The sequence below is a fragment of the Bos indicus x Bos taurus genome, chromosome 4, assembly GCF_003369695.1.
Source record: "Bos indicus x Bos taurus breed Angus x Brahman F1 hybrid chromosome 4, Bos_hybrid_MaternalHap_v2.0, whole genome shotgun sequence".
NCBI lineage: Eukaryota > Metazoa > Chordata > Mammalia > Artiodactyla > Bovidae > Bos > Bos indicus x Bos taurus.
The window spans coordinates 25,561,333-25,581,799 of NC_040079.1; the positions used below are offsets into that span (position 1 = coordinate 25,561,333).

The 20,467-nt window shown below is 38.7% G+C and overlaps 1 protein-coding gene across 4 annotated transcripts in view; it reads left to right on the forward strand.

Annotated features, from left to right (window-relative positions):
* The window catches only part of CEP41 (centrosomal protein 41), a 50,226-nt gene that overhangs the window by 10,462 nt on the left and 19,297 nt on the right, over positions 1-20,467 (forward strand). For 2 of the 4 annotated variants that reach the window (XM_027538981.1, XM_027538982.1), the window contains exon 2: positions 5,424-5,487. In XM_027538981.1, the coding sequence (XP_027394782.1) occupies positions 5,424-5,487 (64 nt within the window). Of the gene's footprint in view, positions 1-5,423; positions 5,488-16,695; positions 16,804-16,929; positions 18,769-20,467 lie in introns of all 4 variants that reach the window. The other 2 variants (XM_027538985.1, XM_027538984.1) reach the window with 2 other exon arrangements.

Below are 20,467 nucleotides of genomic sequence, written 5' to 3' on the forward strand. Positions count from 1 at the left end.
TCACATCAGGTGGCCAAAGTATTGGAGTTTCAGCTTCAACATCAGTCCTTCCAATGAACACCCAGGACTGATCTCCTTTAGGGTGGACTGGTTGGATCACTTTGCAGTCCAAGACAACCCATTCCAGTATTCTTGCCTGGAAAATTCCATGGACAAAGGAGCCTGGTGGGCTACCATCCACGGGTCACGAGGAGTCGGACACGACTGAGCAGCTGAACGACAATGACAATCACTGCCCTTCCCCTGTTATACTGGTCAGTTTTAAAGATTTTATATCTTAAAGACTTTTTAAAACTGCCTCTCACCTTTACTGCCACTTTCTTAGGACCACAGATTCTCTGAGCACAACCTCTTACCTGATCTTTGTACCTCCACTCTTGACTATGATCCTATTAGTTCTCCAGGGTGCTGCCAGAGTGATCTTCCTAAAATGGAAATAGGATCCCATCCCTTCTCCCTAAACCTTCCTCAGTTACTCCCATCAACACCAGGGTTCCTCAATTTAAGCACGATCGACATTTGGAGCCAGCTAATTCTTTCTGGGGGTTGGGGGTTCCTCCTGTCGTTGTAGGATATTTAACAGCATCCCTGGCCTCTAGTTACTAGATGCTGGTAACTTACCCACCACCCAGTCCAGACATTGACAAATATCCCTGTGAGTTGGAGGAGCAAAATGGCCCCTTTTGATGTACAGGATCCATAGTGATCTACAGAATAAACTCTAGGTTTCTCAGCATGAGTACGAGGCCCTTTGTGCTCTGCTCCCGCCCTCTCTAGCCCCACTTGGCCCCATACTGCCCATAGTCCCGCAGGTCTGACGGTTACCAGGAACCCTGCAGCTCCCACTACTAGTTCAGCTTGACTGACTTCCTCAGCCCTCAGGTTTCAGCTCAGAAGTCACTCCTCAGGAAGTAGTTCCAATCTTAGCACACACCCCCTGCTTCCCTCTGCTTGTTCATCGTGCAGTGTGACATCTGCTCACTTGTCTCACATCCTAGCATCAGAGAGAGCTGGATGGCAAGGACTGGGTTTTGTTACCTCTGTGTCCTCAGCATGGCAGTTTACTCCTAGTAGGCACCCAGTAGATGTCGACTGAATGAATGGTTGGTGCTCAATAAGCCTTTGTCGAATGAATGAATAGTCCTCCTTGAAACAGCTGCTTTTCTCAGCTCTTTCACTTTCCACCATTCCATCCTGTTTATGTAATTGAAAAAAAGAAGCTAGTTGGTCAGTAGGTCAAGAAACAGTCACCCTGAAAGCAAGGATTTTAAGGAAAAAAAGTCTGGCAGTTCCATAAACTGTGTTCTGCATATGCTAGAACACGAGAGTTTTATGTTATGGTTGGTACCAGAAAGTCAGGAACAAGGATTTGGACCAAAATGGGAAAATGGGCAAGAAACACTACATTTTTGTCCTGTAACATATGGATTTCTCATTAGTCTATGTAAGGGAAAACCGGGGGCGGGAAAGGCTCAGCCATTGCAGCTGTCCACACTCTCTCCCCCCATCATTCTGCTGCCACCACACCTGGTCCCCAGAGACACCCTCACTTCTTAGCTATGTTGGCTGAGGTATGGACAAATCCCCCTGGTTCAGCAGAAACTAGCCTGGAATCTTTCAAAATAAGCTTTGCTAGGAAACTAGTGGGAAAAACAAGAGTAAAAACAGGAAACAGTGTATAGAAACTATAAAAATACAGCGTGTGAAGGGAAGAAAGAAAGGGAAAGACAAAAAAGAAAACCCCTTAGCCTGCGATAACTAAATTCGAGTTTTAGCTTTCCTTGACTTAATTTAACAGGCACATATTTTCCCTGGGTTTTTGTTGTTGTTCGTTTTATTTTGTTTTGCCACAGTATCGTCTCCCTCTGGGGAACTCATCCTATAGTCCTCTTTTCAGTCTTTGAATATTTTCCGTCTCTCACTTAAGAATCTTCTCTGTCTTCATCTTAGACGTTAGAGTCACTTTTTCTTACCGACAGCGGGGTTGCTGATCAGATGGAGCTTTCCAACCTGTCTCAGGATAAAGAAGCTCGGGGGTTCCACCTCTGAGTACTCATGCCAAGTGTCCATGACAAAGGTTTTATTTGCCTGGGGTGAAATGAAAAACACAGACAATATCAATGAGTTTTTTAATAACACTGTAGAGCTGATCTTTTTATTCTAGGATTTTTTCTTTCTTTTTAATATTAAAATAGCAGATGGAAATTGTGAGGTTTTACTTTGTTTTTGTTTATGTCCTTGTCAAAATTAAATGTGGATAATTTTCTGTAGGTATCCCAATTTTAAAAAATTCTCCCTGGTTTACAAAATCAAAAACTCTGACTAATAGATATTCTGTAAGACATATATATATATATATATATATATATATATATATATATATACCCTATTTTTTATGCTTTGTGAGTCATTTGAAAAAGTATTTTAACATGTGGATTTGTTTTTCAGTCCTCCCAACAGGGCATGCTGTAATTTAACTATGTTTTCAAGGGCAAATGATATAGGTTTTAAAATCTAATGTTCTCTTCTAAGAAACTAAATAGTAATATAGTAATATAATCCTCACAATAAAGGACAAAAACTGTATGGACCTAACAGAAGCAGAAGATATTAAGAAAAGGTGGCAAGAATACACAAAAGAACTATACAAAAAAGATCTTAATGATCCAGATAACCACAATGGTGTGATCACTCACCTAGAACCAGTCATCTTGGAGTGCAAAGTCAAGTGCGCCTTAGGAAGCATCACTACAAACAAAGCTAGTGGAGGTGATGGAATTCCAACTGAGCTAAAAGATGATGCTGTGACAGTGCTGCATTCAATATGCCAGCAAATTTGGAAAACTCAGCAGTGGCCACAGGACTGGAAAAGGTCAGTTTTCATTCCAGTCCCAAAGAAGGGCAATGCCAAAGAATGTTCAAACTATCGCACAGTTGCACTCATCTCACATGCTAGCAAAGCAGTGCTCAAAATTCTCCAAGCTAGGCTTTAATAGTACATGAACCATGAACTTCAAGCTGGATTTAGAAAAGGCAGAGGAACCATAGATCAAATTGCCAACATCCATTGGATCCTTGAAAAAGCAAGAGAATACCAGAAAAACCTCTGCTTCATTGACTGTGCTAGAGCCACTGACTATGTGGATCACAACAAACTGTGGAAAATTCTTAAAGAGATGGGAATACCAGACCACCTGACCTGCCTCCTGTGAAACCTGTATACAGGTCAAGAAGCAACAGTTAGAACTGGATATGGAACAACAGACTGGTTCCAAATTGGGAAAAAGAGTACATCAAGGCTATATATTGTCACCCTGCTTATTTAATTTATATGCAGAGTACATCATGAGAAATATCAGGCTGGATGAAGCACAAGCTGGAATCAAGATTGCCGGGAGAAATATCAACAACCTCAGATATGGAGATGACACCACCCTTATGGCAGAAGGTGAAGAGGAACTAAAGAGCCTCTTGATGCAAGTAAAAGAGGAGAGAGAAAAAGCTGGCTTAATAGTCAGCATTCAAAAAATGAAGACCATGGCGTCTGGTCTCATCACTTCATGGCAAATAGATGGGGAAACAATGGAAACAGTGGCAGACTTTATTTTGGGGGGGCTCCAAAATCAGTGCAGATGGTGTTTGCAGCCATGAAATTAAAAGACACTTGCTCCTTGGAAGAAAAGCTATGACCAACCTAGACAGTGTATTAAAAAGCAGAGACATTATTTTGCCAACAGAGGTTCATCCAGTCAAAGCTATGGTTTTCCCAGTAGTCATGTATGGATTTGAAAGTTGGACCATAAAGAAGGCCAAGCACTGAAGAGTTGATGCTTTTGAACTGTGGTGTTGGAGAAGACTCTTGAGAGTCCCTTGGACTGCAAGGAGATCAACCAAACCTAAAGGAAATCAATCCTGAATATTCACTGAATGGACGGATGCAGGAGCTGAAGCACCAATACTTTGGCCACCTGATTCAAAGAGCCGACTCATTAGAAAAGACCCTGATGCTGGGAAAGATTGAGGGCAGGAGGAGAAAGAGATGACAAGAGGACAAGATAGTTGGATGGCATCACCAACTCGATGGACATGAGTTTGAGCAAGCTCCAGGAGATGGTGAAGGATAGGGAAGCCTGGCGGGCTGCAGTCCATGGGGTCAGAAAGAATCGGACACAACTGAGTGACTGAACAGCAAACAACAAAATCCTCATTCTAGATATTTATTTATTGGTTGAATATCAGTAAATGTGCCCTCCATGTGCTAGGTCCTGGGTGAAAACAAATTTGAGTAAGTTATCATTCCTACCCTCAAGGAAATCCTAGGCTAGAAAAGAAGGTCAAGGTATAAACAATAGTGCAGGGTTCAGTCCTCTAGGAGCCAGAGAGAAAGTAGCTAATTTCACCCTGGACACCTTTATAGAGGAAGTGAAGTTTTACACATGGACAGTTGACAATTTGCTAAGACTGGAAACCTGAGTGAACCTGGTACATTTGGAGAACATTTGGGCAACTTCAACCCAGGAACATGTGGGAGAGAACAGAAAATGAAGCTGGAGAGATATTACCCAGTTCTAATCTCAAATTCCACTGCTACCTGTCACTGAACATCTGCTTTTCATACTTGTAGGCCAGAAAAAAAGCCTGAGCAAGAAAATTGTATTTTGTAATGTCTTTATTCATTAGCCTTCCCTCTCTTAATGGCTTTTGAAAATGCCACTGAAATTTAATATGGGTAAATGCCTTGTACTTGGATTCAGATTTACTACCAAAGCACAGGACAGGGGAGACCTGACAGCTTTTTACTGACCATAAACTTTCCCTGAGCCCATGATACACCCCAGCTGCCGTGAGAGCAGATGCCATCACGATGACATCTGTGAAGCTTCAACTCAAGGGGAGTTGCAGGAAAGACCTGCCAAGCCGGGTCCTGACCTGGCAACATCTGGGCAGTGTGCTCAGGTCTGCGTGCCATTTTTTAGAGGTTGCATAGATAAAATCTAGAGGGCATCCAGAGAAGACAGCCTTCAAATCATCATCTGAAGGGGAAAACTAAAAAGGAGAAAAGAGCTGCCTTTAGTTATTTTAATGGCTTGCTTGAGGCAGGGTGGAATGGTTCATTCTAGGTTGTATCAGTGGACTGGGTGGAAATTAGATCAATTTTGGCTCAATGTCGGAAATCATTTTCAAGAGCTTTTTTCCTAATTGCATAGTGCTATGAGATTATTTTGACAAAATATGGAAATGTTTTGACAGAACATGATAACCATCTTCACCTGTGGAGAAGCTGTAGTGAGGAGCCCAGTTGGACCTCTAGAGCTCCTTCCATCTTTAAATTCAATAAATTTTAGAATTTGTTCTAATTGTTAAAGTACATTGTCCCTTTCCCAACAGTAACCCAATTATTTGTGAATTTTCTTATTTTTTAGTATCTGACCAGAAGGATACCACAAAACCCAAGGTATCAGCATGTCAAGTCAAGACTAGACACTGGTGAGTAAAGATTAACAAATTAAAACTTTAAAAAAATCTTAATAGCTGATTATTGACAAAAAGCAGTATGTCATGCCTGATAACAAATCATAGCTAAAAGTTTCTCACTGTCTTGTCTGATGTCTTTTTGAGTTCAGGACTTATGAAAGCTATTTTTCAGATTATCTTTAAAAACTCCACTCACATAATTGAGCTTACTATAAATTGCAAAACTGATTAAAAACAAACAAACAAACATTGTTTAATAAGTTACAGGACTGAGGCTAATAAAAATATCAGGACGTCACCTCTATCTTGGAACACCTTTAAGTATATTAAGCAATTTAAGTATATTGCTTAAACCTGGGAGTAATCGATTATACTTTGTGCATGTTCAATTCCCTATTTGCAGAGTGAAGCTACATGCAAAGTTCTGGGCTATGGGACATGTAAAGATGAGTGTGAACTGTTGATTATTGCAATCAAAGAGCTTAGATTCAAGTGGAGGCAGACAGACTTGAATGAGTAACTAAAATACCAGACAAAATTAAATTAGTGCTGCAATTCAGGTAAAATGAAATTTAAGAGTGCATTACTGCTTATTTCCATGCTGTTGACATTTTTCAGTGTCAGGATGAAAACCACTCCCCAATCCCCTGGTGGATTTGCAGTCTTGTGAGATTTTGGTTGTTTGTTTAGTTTTTTTCAACCTCTTAAAGTCTGCTGTGGAAAATCCATCCTATTAAGATGGCTTTGCTAGTAGATTGGAGTACCACATGCCTTTAGCAATACTGAATTTTCTACCTATAACCTCAAGACAACTAAGAAAATAAATTGATATGTTGACTGTTCAAATCTCATTCATTTTCTTTCTCTTTCTCCTAGTCTTCTTCAAAATTATTTTCTTCTGTTATGCATTTTTCCCCATATAAAATGGACTTAAATGTTTTAAATGAGCCTGTTTTGCAGATACTTTCTTGGGACCTTTTTTTTCAAACATTTTTGTGCTGTTCAGATATCTGTCCTTGCAAATATCCTGTTTTATGGGAGGAGGTAAAAAATGTTATCTCTGTCTTTGAGGAAGAGGAAATCTTAGTCCAGAGATTACGTGATTTACTTAAAGTTCAATAAAGGAGACAGAACTAGGATTTGTGTGCAGGATAAAAAAGTCAACTTTGGAGACCTGGCCTGAGGTCCTGTGTCCTGTGTCTTTGGCTACGCTGTCCCAGTTATTTCCTCCAGCCTCATTTCTTCTACCACCAGTGCCCTCAGCTCCTGCGTCTCTACCTATCTCCCCATAATTGCAACTGTGATCCACCCTTCTGGAAAAAGTTATTCTGAGAAGGAAGTACTTTTATTAAAAATACATATTTTCTCTGAGAAGTACAGATAATGTTTTAAAGACTGATTAATGCTTTCTTTTGGAGCCTTCTCAAAATTAAAATTTGTAAGAGCTGAGATGTTTTTCAGCTATATAGATTTGTTTATTACATCATTTTTTTTTTCCTCCTGGAAATTGAATTGTGTTTTATGAATGAAAACCCATTTCTTTCTCCTCAGTTCCTCAACTCATAACTAAAGTTTGACTCAATTATGATATCTGAAAATAATTCAGTTTTTGGAAATTGAGATATTTGTATTTTCTTTTTACAATACAAAATAATTGCCTATATCCTTTTATATTCTGAGAATTTTTTAATCTAGTGTTTTTGTTAATTAAACTTGTTAGTGTCTATAGATAGTGTTAGTCACTAAGTTGTGTCCAACTCGTTGTGACCCCACGGACAGTAGCCCACCAGGCTCCTCTGTCCATTCTTGCCTGGAATTCTCCAGCAAGACTACTGGAGTGGGTTGCCCTTCCCTTCTCCAGGGGATCTTCCCAACCCAGGGGTCAAACCCAGGTCTCCTGCATTGCAGGCAGATTCTTTACCATCTGGGCTTTTGAGGTCACTGTAGATTCACATGGAATGGTAATAAAACAGAGATTCCGTGTACTTTACCTAGTTTCCTATAGTAACATCTTGCAAAACTATACTGCACTACCCCAACCGTGATACTGGCAGTGATAGATAGAGTCTGGATATAGAACTTTTTTTCCATGACCACAAGGATACTTCATATCCACTTTCCACCCTCACCTGCTCCTTAACCCCTGGCTCCCACCAATCTATTCTTCACTTCTATAATTTTGTCATTTCACAACTTCTATATAGATGGAATCATACAGTATATAACTTTGACTGGATTTTTTCCTCAGGAAGTTCTCTGGAGATTTAACCAGGTTGTTGCATGTATTAGTAGTTCATCCCTTTTTATTCCTGAGTGGTGGCTCAGATGGTAAAGAGTCTCCCTGCAGTGCAGGAGACCCAGGTTCTATCCCTGGGTTGGGAAGATCCCCTGGAGAAGGAAATGGCAACCCACTCCAGTATTCTTGCCTGGAAAATCCCATGGATGGAGGAGCCTGGTAGGTTACAGTCCGTGGGGTCGCAAAGAGTCGGAAACGACTAAGCGACTTCACTTCTTAGGAATATTCCATAGTATGGATGCACCATGGGCTTCACAGATGGCAGAGTGGTACAGAATCCGCCTGCCAATGCAGGAAATGCAAGAGACTCAGGTTCAATCTCCTGGAGTAGGAAATGACAACCCTCTCCAGTATTCTTGCTGGGGAGTTCCATGAACAGAGGAGCCTGGTGGGCTACTATCCATGGAATTGCAGAGTCACAAGTTTAATCATTTTCCTATTGAAGGACATTTAAATTGTTTCCCCTTTTTAATTGTTACAAGTAAATGTGCTATAAACATTTGAATACAGATTTTTGTGTGAAAATAAGCCTTCATTTCTCCGGGATTAGTGCCCAGAAGTGCAGTTACTAGGTTGTTTGGCAGTTGCATTTATAGTGTTTTAAGAAACTGCCAAACTGTTTTCCAGAGTGACTGGACCGTTTTACACTCCCATCAGCAGTGTGATCCAGTTTCTCCATATCCTTAGCATTTGGTGGTTTTGCCATTTTTAATTTTAGCCATTCTGATAGATGTGTAGTAGCCTATCATTGCCCTTGTGTTTTGCATTTCTCTAATGACTTATGATGTTGAAGATCTCTTTGTGTGCTTTTTTGCCATCTATATATCTGTATTTCATCTTCACTGAAATGTTTGTCTTTTTTGCCTGTGTTCTAATTGGATTGCTTGCTTTTTAGTTGTTGAGTTTTGAGTGTTCTTTATATATCCTAGTTACTAGTCCTTTGTTGGATACATGGTTTGCAAATGGTTTCTGCCAGTCTGTAGCCTGTGTTTTTATCCTCCTACAGGGTCTTTCAAAGAGCAGAAGTTTTTAATCTGGGTAAAGTCCAGGATATTAGTATTTCCTTTTATGGATCTTGCTTTTGTTGTCAGGCCTAAGAATGCTTTGCCTAACCTAGATCCCAAAGATATTCTATCATAATTTTTTTTAAGTTATGTATTTTAGGTTTATATGTTTTTATTTGTTTATAAATATTTGTTTATATGTAACAAAATGTTTCCATGATACATTTTGAGGTAATTTCTGTATAAGATGTACAACTTAGATTGAAATTAACTTTTGCTTGAGGATGTCCAATTTCTCTAGCACCATTTGTTTAAAAGGTTGCATTTCTTCCATTGAATTGTATGTTCACCTTTGTCAAAAACCAGTGGGCATATTTATGTAGATCTATTTCTGGTTTCTGTATTCTCTTCCATTGATTTTTTTTTAAAAATTAATTAATTTATTTTACTTTACAATATTGTATTGGTTTTGCCATACAATGACTTGAATCCGCCATGGGTGTACATGTGTTCCCCATCCTGAACCCCGCTCCCACCTCCCTCCCCATCCCATCCCTCTGGGTCGTCCCAGTGCACCAGCTCCGAGCACCTGTATCATGCATCGAACCTGGACTGGCGATTCATTTCACATGTGATAATTTACATGTTTCAATGCCATTCTTCCATATCATCCTGCCCTCACCCTCTCTCACAGAGTCCAAAAGACTGTTCAGTACATCTGTGTCTCTTTTGCTGTCTCGCATACAGGGTTATTGTTACCATCTTTCTAAATTCCCTATATATGCATTAATATACTGTATTGGTATTTTTCTTTCTGGCTTACTTCACTGTGTATAATAGGCTCCAGTTTCATCCACCTCATTAGAACTGATTCAAATGTATTCTTTTTAATGGCTGAGTAATATTCCATTGTGTATATGTACCACCACTTTCTTATCCATTCATCTGCTGATGGACATCTAGGTTGCTTCCATGTTCCATTGATTTATATGTCTATCCTTCTGCCAATACCACAGTCTTGATTACTGTAGCTGTATATAGTAAATTGGATATTGGTTAGATGGATTATTCTCACTTTATTTTTCTTTACAAAATTACTTTAGCTACTCTAATTCCTTTGGCTTTCCATGTAAACTGTAGAATAATCTTATTTACACTTTAAAAATACTGATATACATTTGATAGGAATTTCATTCAACCTGTCTTATCAATTTGGGGAAAATTGACATGTTCCTATGTTGAGTCTTACATTCCATTAATATGCTATTTCTGTCCATATACTTGACTTTTTGTTTCTTTCATCAGCATTGTACAGTTTTCAGCATATAAATCCTATACATGTTTTGTTGGATTTACAGATAAGTATTTCTCTTTTTCTGAGCAATTTTAAATGGTATTGTATTTTTAAACTTCAGTGTCCATGTTTTCATTGCTAGCATATAGAAATACAGCTTAATTTTGTGCATTTAACTGGTATCCAGAGATGTTGCTAAAAGTACTTATTAGGTAAGGGAGGAGTTTTTGGTAGATTCCTTGGGCTTTTCTATGTAGACAATCATGTCATCTAAAAAAAGAAAGTTTTATTTCTTCCTTTCCAGTCTACATGTGTTTATTTCCTTTTATTGCCTTATTGCACTGGTCAGAACTGGCAGAGCTATGTTAAATGAGTGATTGGAGTAAACATCCTTATCTTTACCCCAGACTTACAGGGAAATCATTGTCTTTCATTGTTCGCTGTATCAGGTTGAGGGAGTTTCCTCCTTTTCCTATTTTTCTGAGAGTTTTAATCCCGAATGACAATTGAATTCTATTGAATACTTTTTTACTACCTCAACTGATATAATCATACATATTTTTTCTTTATCTTGATAATACAATGGATTACTTTTATAGATTTTTAAATATTGTACTAGTTTTGCATTCATCAAGTAAACCTCACTCAATCATGGTATAATAATTCTTATTATATATTACTGAATTCTATTTATTATTTCATTAAAGATTTTTGTGTCTCTATTCATGAGGGACATTGGTTTGTAGTTTTGGTTTGTTTTTTGGATTGTCTTTGTCTGGTTTTAGTATTGTTGTAATACTGGTCTCATAAAATGAGTTGGGAAGTATTCCCTCCTGTTTTTCTGGAAGAGATTGTATATTATTAGTGTCAATTCTTTCTTAAATATTTGGTAGAATTCTCCAATAAAACTGTTGTGCCTGGAGACTTCTTTTTTGAGAGTTTTTAAATTTTGAATGTAATGTTTTAATAGCTAAGGGGATATTCAAATTGTTTGTTTCATATTAGATGAGTTGTGGGTTTGTGTTTTTTGAGGAATTCGTACATTTCATCCAAGTTTTCAAATTTATGTGCATAGAGTTGTTTGTAGCATTTCCTTGTTATCCTTCTGATATCTGTAATGTCTGAAGTGAAGCCTCTCTTTCATTACTGACATTGGTAATTTGTGTCTTTTTTTTCTTCACTATAGATTTATCCATTTTATTGATCTTTTCAAAGAACCAGCTTTTGGTTTCATGAATTTTCTCTGTGTTTTCTGTTTTAAATGTTATTGGTTTTTCTCTTTATTATTTCCTTTCTTCTGCTTGCTTTGGGTTTATTTTGCTCTTGTTTCTAGATTCTTGAGATAGGCATTTAGATTATTGATTAAAGATTTTTCCTCTTTTTAATGCATATAGCTAGTAATACAAATTTCTCTCAGCACTGATTAATAGCTATGTCTCAAAAATTTTTATATGTTGAATTTTCATTTTCATTCACTTCAGTGTATCTTTTTACCTCTCTTAAGACTTCTTTGATCCATGGGTTATTTAGAAGTATGTTATTTAGTTACAAGTATTTGGAGATTCTCCTGTTATCTTTCTGTTAATGACTTCCAGTTTGATACCACTGTTGTTAGAGAATGTACTCTGTATATATTATTTTTTTTAATGTATTGATGTTTATTTTATTGTCTAGGATATGGTCCATCTTGGTATATGTTCCATGGGTACTTGAAAAGAGGCATAGTTTTGCTTAGTGAATTCTTTTTTTCATGATATTCTGAGATACCTTCTTTTATCTTTTCCTTTCTAATTAGAGAGCTTCCTTTAACCATTCTTTAGGATAGGTCTAAAAACCAAGAGAGTTCCAGAAAAACATCTATTTCTGCTTTATTGACTATGCCAAAGCCTTTGACTGTGTGGACAATAAACTGTGGAAAATTCTGAAAGACATGGGAATACCAGACCACCTGATCTGCCTCTTGAGAAATCTGTATGCAGGTCAGGAAGCAACAGTTAGAACTGGACATGGAACAACAGACTCGTTCCAAATAGGAAAAGGAGTACATCAAGGCTGTATATTGTCACCCTGTTTATTTAACTTATATGCAGAGTACATCATGAGAAACGCTGGACTGGAAGAAACACAAGGTGGAATCAAGATTGCCGGGAGAAATATCAATAACCTCAGATATGCAGATGACATCACCCTTATGGCAGAAAGTGAAGAGGAACTCAAAAGCCTCTTGATGAAAGTAAAAGTGGAGAGTGAAAAAGTTGGCTTAAAGCTCAACATTCAGAAAACGAAGATCATGGCATCCAGTCCCATCACTTCATGGCAAATAGATGGGGAAACAGTGGAAACAGTGTCAGACTTTATTTTTTTGGGCTCCAAAATCATTGCAGATGGTGACTGCAGCCATGAAATTAAAAGACGCTTACTCCTTGGAAGGAAAGTTATGACCAACCTAGATAGCATATTCAAAAGCAGAGACGTTACTTTGCCAACAAAGGTTTGTCTAGTCAAGGCTATGGTTTTTGCTGTGGTCATGTATGGATGTGAGAGTTGGACTGTGAAGAAGGCTGAGCGCCGAAGAATTGATGCTTTTGAACTGTGGTGTTGGAGAAGACTCTTGAGAGTCCCTTGGACTGCGGAGATCCAACCAGTCCATTCTGAAGGAGATGAGCCCTGGGATTTCTTTGGAAGGAATGATGCTAAAGCTGAAGCTACAGTACTTTGGCCACCTCATGGGAAGAGTTGACTCATTGGAAAAGACTCTGATGCTGGGAGAGATTGGGGGCAGGAGGAGAAGGGGACGACGACAGAGGATGAGATGGCTGGATGGCATCACTGACTCGATGGACGTGAGTCTGAGTGAACTCCGGGAGTTGGTGATGGACAGGGAGGCCTGGCGTGCTGCGATTCATGGGGTCGCAAAGAGTCGGACACGACTGAGCAACTGAACTGAACTGAACTGGTAACAAAGTCTCTTAGTTTTCCTTAATGAGAATGTCTTGATTTCTAAAGGGTGTCTTCTCTTCGTATAGGATTCCAATTGACAGTTCTTTTCTTCCAGCACTTGAAAAATATTGTGCCACTTTCTTCTGGACACCTGATTTTTGATGAGAAATCTTCTGTTTTTCAAACTGCTTTTCCCATATAGGTCAGGTGTCATTTTTCTGTTGCTGCTTTTGAGATTTCTTTCTTTAGTTTTCAGAAGTTTGACTATGATAACATCTTACTGTGGATTTCTTTGGAGTAAACGCCAAACAGTATTTCCTTCTATTATAAATCTGAAGTTTATATTACTTGCCAAATTTGATAGTGTTGAAAGTATTAGTCTCTCAGTCGTGTCTGACTCTGTAACCCCATGGACTGTAGCCTCTGTCCATGGAATTCTCCAGGCAAGAATACTGCAGTAGATTGCCATTCCCTTCTCCAGATCTTCCCAACCCAGGCATCAAACCTTGGTCTCCCAAATTGCAGGCAGATTCTTTACTGTCTGAGCCACCAGGGACTGATAACAAATTTGAAAAGGTTTCAGCAATTATATCTTTGAGTGCATTTTCAGCCCCAGCCTCTTTCTCATCCTTTTTGGTACTCTGATAGCATCTCATCACAGCCCAACAAAGATGAAAATCAAGATTCTCCATCTGGCCTTTATGGGCAGGTAAGGGTAAGACATAGCTTTTCTGTGGAATGCAACTGGAATAAGGTAGTTATTATCTTATAGTTTTCTGTCTTACTGTCCTTTGGCTGGAGATAGCAGATTTTTGTTAGGAATTTTTTCATCTGTTGGTATATTTGGATTTCTGGCTTCTTCAGCTCCATGTTGAGGGTAATGAGACAAAAAACAAACACACACACCCCCAGGTAGCTCAACCATTATGTCGTTGCTCAGGTCCCAAAGTCCCTAGCCAATCTGCCTTCCTTGCTCCACCTATCAGAGTCTTCTTATGTTTGTTTTATATATAATGTCCAGTATTTTTTTAAATTTTAAGTATCAGTTCAGTTCAGTCGCTCAGTCGTGTCTGACTCTTTGCAACCCCATTAATTGCATCACGCCAGGCCTCCCTGTCCATCACCAACTCCCAGAATTCACTCAAACTCACATCCATCGAGTCGGTGATGCCATCCAGCCATCTCATCCTCTGTCGTCCCCTTCTCCTCCTGCCCCCAATCCCTCCCAGCATCAGAGTCTTTTCCAATGAGTCAACTCTTCACATGAGGTAGCCTAAGTACTGGAGTTTCAGCTTCAGCATAATTCCTTCCAAAGAACACCCAGTACTGATCTCCTTTAGAATGGACTAGTTGGATCTCCTTGCAGTCCAAGGGACTCTCAAGAGTCTTCTCCAACACCACAGTTCAAAAGCATCAATTCTCCGGCAAGGTGATTTATAATGTCATGTTAGTTTCTAGTGTATAGCAATGACTCAGTTTTATACATATATATATATATATATATATATATACATAAAATGTATTTTCTTTTTCAGATTCTTTTCCACTATAGGTTATTATAAGCTATTGAATATAGTTGCCTGTGCTCTACAGTAGGACCTTGTTTATCTATTTTATATATAGTAATATGTAGCTTCTAATCCCAAACTCTTAATTTACCCCTTCCAGGATTTTCTTTTTCCATTCAATCTTTTTTTCTAACTGGGTATGTTTTCTTAAATTAAGATATAATTTACAACCATAAAATTCAACCTTTAAAAATGTACAATTCAGACATTTTTAGAACATTCACAAGGTTGTCAGACCATCAATACTATCTAACTGTAGAATATTTCTGTGTGTGTGTGTGCACGCATGCTCTGTCATGTCCGACTCTTTACAGCCCCATGAAGCCTGCAACTGTAGCCTGCCAGGCTCCTCTGTTCATGAGATTTTCCGGGCAAGGATACTGGAGTGGGTTTCTGTTTCCTTCTCCAGGAGAATCTTCCCAACTCAGGGATCAAACCCATATCTGTTGCATCTCCTGCATTTGCAGGTGGGTTCTTTACCACTAGCGCCACCCGAATATTTCCCATTAAGAAACCCCATACCCAAAGCAGTAGTTTCCTATGCCTTACTCTTACCAGCTCCTGGTAATCACTAATCTATGTTTTGTATCTCTGACTTTGCCTCTTCTGAATATTTCATAAAAATGGAATCATACAGCATGTGACCTTTGTGTCTGACTTCTTTCACTTAGCATAATGTTTTCAAGGTTCATCATTGTTCTAGCATGTGTCAATACTTTATTTTAATGCTAAACAATGTTCTTTTATATAGCTATTCCTGATTTCTCAGATGGTAAAGAATCCTCCTGCTGTGCGGGAGACCTGGGTTTAACTCCTGAGTTGGGAAGATTCCCTGGAGGAGGGCATGGCAACCCACTCTAGTATTTTCGCCTGGGGAATCCCCATGGACAGAGGAGCCTGGTGGCCACAGTCCATGGGATCACAAAGAGTTGGACACAACTGAGCGACTAAGCACAGCACCACAATTGGTGTATCTTCTCATCATTTGATAGATGTTTGGTTTATTTATGCTTTTTGACCATAATGCTGCTAAAACATTCGCACACATGTTTTTTACCCTGTTTTCTCTTGCTTATATACCTAGAAGTTGAATTCTTGGTCAGATGTTAACCCTGGGTTTAATTTTTTGAGGAACTACCAAACTGTGTTCCAGAGCAGCTGCACTTTGCATGCCCACCAGCAGTGTAGGAGGGCTCTTTTTTCCTCCACATCCTCAACAATACTTGCTGTTGTCCATCATTTTGATTATAGTCATCTTTGTGGGTGTGATGTGGTATTTTCATTGTGGTTTTGATTTGCATTTTCCTAATGAGTAATGATGTTGAGCACCTTTTAATGTGCTTATTGGCAATTATACATCTCCCGTGGAGAGATGGCTATTCATATCCTTGGCCGGTTTTCTTTTTTCAGTTGGGTTATTTTTCTTTTTATTGTTGAGTTACAAGAGTTCTGTTATATACCCTGGATAGTAGACCCTTATCTGAAGGATAATTTGCAGATATTTCCTCCTATTTTGTGGGTCATCTGGGGATTTTGTTGTACTTAGCTGGAGGAGTAGAGAAAAGTACATCCTACCTCATCTTCCTGGAAGCAGAAGTCTAGTTTTATAATACCTTTGGAAGGGCCAAAGTGTGCTTCATTGCCGGAAACCAAGTGTATTTTAAAGTCGGTATGGAAGAAATGTAATTCTAGTGTTTGATTTTTTGTTTTGGATTTTAAAAATTATGTTAAAGTCAATTTAAGGGAAAGATTTTCATTTTTTTCTATTCATTTTGTGTGTGTGTGACTTACCTCTCTGTATATTCAGTACAGCAGCCTATGGGTTACCGATCTCTTTAGCCCTGTGGCTAGCCGTCAGGGCCTGAGACAGCCCAAACCTCAGTGTTGTGTCCAAATGTTACCACTTATGTGTGTCTGCCATAAGGCGAAAAGTGTGAGGAATCCTGGCTGTGAAAACACCAGACTGACTTTAAAGGTCAAGTAAAAGTAAGGAATTCCTGTCTGAGGTATGATTTTTAAGCTCTGCAGTCAGAGCAGTAGAAATAGGCACAGGAACAAATGAGCATTTCTCATTTCTAGGCTAAATAGATGGGTCTTTAATCTTTTCTTACCAAACAGTGAGCAACTCAGAGTTAATCCCAAGAAATCAAGAATTTTGTGGCATCTCCAATCTTCACCCAAATCGCCTTCTACTGATTTCTTCAAAGCCAGATATCTTCTTCCTGGGTAAAGATAATATTTTATTTCTGTCCTTCTGACGCTACTTCTCTTATAAATTCAAACACCATTGTATAGCCATGGCTAGAAATATCGGAATTATTTTGAACTTCAAATATTTCTTTTGTTCCATAGGTTCCTGAGTGTATCTTCCCAGCTCCCCAGCACTGCCAGACTGTGCCCGGAATGGATTATGCTTCCGATGAAATCCCTGCCGGCGTTTTGTTCAGCCACCGCCGCAGGGCCCTTGTGTATTCTCAAGCACCCTCTCTGGGTTTCTGTCTGTAGCCCTGCAGGCTGATTAAGGGACAATTTCCAAACCACAGGGCTCTCCCTTTGTTAGTCTCCTAAACGCTTTCATTCCTGGCATTATTCTCTCATTTCAATCTATATTCAATCTAATTTCAAATTTCTTTAGCTCTCTAAAATTCCATAGACTATCTCCACTCAGTCTTTTGTAGCCATTTTTTATTTTTTAAAAATTCATCTTACTTTTCTTATCTCCATACAAACTAGTCATTTTCTTTTTTTCTTCTTAGTCTTTACTTTTCCTGAATATCTGCTAATAGCCTTGATCCTAAGCACTGAAACTCATTACAGACTAGGTACTCTTCATCTTTGCTTGGTATTTAATTCTGTTTCTTATACCAAAGGAAGAAATGTATGTGAAAGCCTTTTACAAACCAGAAAGCGCTATGCGCTCGTGTAACTTATTGAGATTAACAAAGGACCTCTGTGCCTCTTTTCACGCTTTCTGCTCCTTCCGAGCCAAAAGAACTTCTCCATAGAGGAGGGAAATATTGAAGAAAAATAAAGCAGTGGAATTGTCTCTTAGCAACTGAGTTCCTGCCTTATAAATCTTAACCACTTTAGATTACTGCTGCTCAAAATCACTTGCTTTTCTTACTGGCTCAGTACAAATAAGGTTATTACATTATAGGAAAACAAAGGAAAAACTCTAATGAATGAGCCCCTCAGTTCGTTGATTGTGCTGTATCTTTGCTTAGCAATATCAATATAGTTGTCTCTTTCTCTTGACTCCATTTGTAAAACCTTTTTATATATCTCTTTTTGGAAACTTAAATTATAAACTAAGTAGAGGCTAAATACCACCTTATACATTTCTATTACCTGAGTCCTGAAACAATATAGGTCATTTAAGTAGTACGTAACATATATGTACTATATATAAATCAAGTTGTGTATAGCTTAGAGAAAATCAGGCATCCAAAAACTCAAAGCAATTTGGGATATGATTATTTACATTATGATATGATCCATTATAAGGATTCTTCAGCTAGTACATCTTCATAGTATTTCTCATTTAGCAAATATTGTTGAGTGCCTCCAACACTAGACAGTGGAAAGGATAAAGATATTCTGTGTGTGTGTTTGTGTGTCTATGTGCGTGTAAATAGTTATTTAGGGCTTTCAGTATAATAAGATAGATAAGACTTACACACAAATAAGGCAGTACAATGATAAATGCCTTGTGAGCGGTAAGCTGAGTGTTATAGAAGTTCAGAGGAGGGAAAGGTCACTTCCAGCTGGGTGAGCTATTATGATTATGTGGGCAAGGTGACATATTAGCGAGCCAAAGACTCACAGAGTTTGTCAAGTTTAATAATTAAGGCAAGATTGAAGAGGTAGGTAAGACGTTGGCGCCTTCAGCAGTAGAGCAAGGAGTTTAAACTTCAGTCAGTAAGCAGTGGGGAGCCACTGACTTTCTTTTTTAATCAAAGTCTTGTCTAGGAAAATATATCTGGCGGTAATGTGTAATTTCAATTAAAAAAATTATTCTGTTGATAGTCTTTTAGCCTCCTTACTTTTGTATAAAATAAAAATATGTTTATAAATAAGTCAATTATAGAATTGATTCATTTGTATTCTTTTTAAAAGGTCAAAAAGCTGTTTTCCGATGAAATTAGATCCAGTAAGATGAGCTGCTTAGTTAAGATACAAGCAGTACATGAGGTGGGGTAAAAATACTACTTTTCGTACTTTCTAAAATCATTTTTAGGGATTTCTCTTGTGTTGATTAGTCATTTCTCCAATTGAAGCAATGCAGAAATCTTCTGTTTTCTTTTATTTCCCCCCTACAGGAGAGAATGAATAGCCATAATGAAAAAAGCTTCTTATCAATAGCACTCTTAGATTTATTCCTAATTTTGCCAAGTATTTGTACACCTCTGCAAAAGACTTTGTATCTGCCTTCTCCTTTAGTGGAAAAAATAATCAGTAGGAATGAAAACATACCTCACAGGGTCATTGTGAGGCTCTGCTGGTACAAGATGAAGTGCTGTGTAAATATTCTGAACATGTTGTTAACTGACTGAGAAATGGATTTTAGACACATTGTTAGTGGAAACTGCTATAGACTGGAAATGCAGTGTTTTAATAATAAAGACTATCTGATAAGGTTGGCTATTGTTTCCCATGCATAGCATGCCTCAGGGAATTTGAGAGCATGAAATGGTTCCCACCTGCTACTATGAAGAAAGTAACACTTCCTACGTATTTACCTCACAGTGAAATCATGTTTTTAAAACAGCACAGCTAGAGAAGCAGTGTGTTTCTGTGAGCCATGTTAGAAACCAGGAGGTTGGGAATACTAATCTCGATTTAGTTACTAACTTGCTGTCTCCGGACAAGTCAGTGGACCTTTTTGTACCTCAGTTTTTCGGCAATTCTGGAAGGAGACCTGAAGCTTGCTTCTCCAGTGAAAAGAAACTAACTGCCACGTCAACAGCCTGGCATTGAAAGGGGCCTAGGAATGTGCAACCAGAAGCTCCTATAAAGTCGTTTAAGAGTAAGCCTGTGGGACAGTGAGGAGCATGCCATTTGCCCTGTCTTCTAACCCAAGTACTGACCAGTTGAGTTCCCGCCCAAGTGCAGACTTGCACAGGAGAGGCTGTGAGTCTGGGAAGGATTCATGGTTTCCACTGTGGAGATCTGGTCAACATCTCAGGTTCATTCCAGCCTGAAGAACCTAGAAAAGATCATATTTGATTCCAGCCTTGGGCTTTGGGCCTTTTTGGATCTCTTCTGAGGTGTTCTCAGTGTCTGTCTTGAGAAGCCTCAGGCCTTCTGAGCAGCCCTACTACTGTCACGTCTCTGAGCTTCTGGAAGGATACGGTCTGGGTCCAGGACTGCACTGAATCAGTCCTGCTCTTCGGTTCTGATCTGGGGACTGTGTGTTGCCAGATGAAAAAAGAATGTTCTAACTCAGTGAAATTTTATTCCATGATGGTATAGATTTAATAATAACAAGTGATGTTAAGTTGTTTTTTGAAAATGTGCTTTGGGTTTCAGAGAAATAATTTTCTTTTCTCTGCTTGTCACCTACACATGAAGAAAAGTTCAGAACAGTGCTGAAAACCATAAGTTCATACCATTAATCGGGAGCACTTCTTTTACCCAAAGTTTGTGACTGAAACTGACTAGTTGCTCTCAAGACTTAAAAGTTAGGAGCACAGTTTTAGAAATGAAAAAGTATTTTTAGTGTTTTCCTTTTTTTTGCTATACATGTTAGGTGCCAGATAGAGCTTGCTGTGCTGAATTGAATCAAATCGAAGTATGCTCGGTAAAAAATAATAGCCCCTGGCTTGAGAACCAGACTTTAGTTCATTTGGAAACCATAAGGATCCTGGCCCAGTTTTAATGCATGAAAACT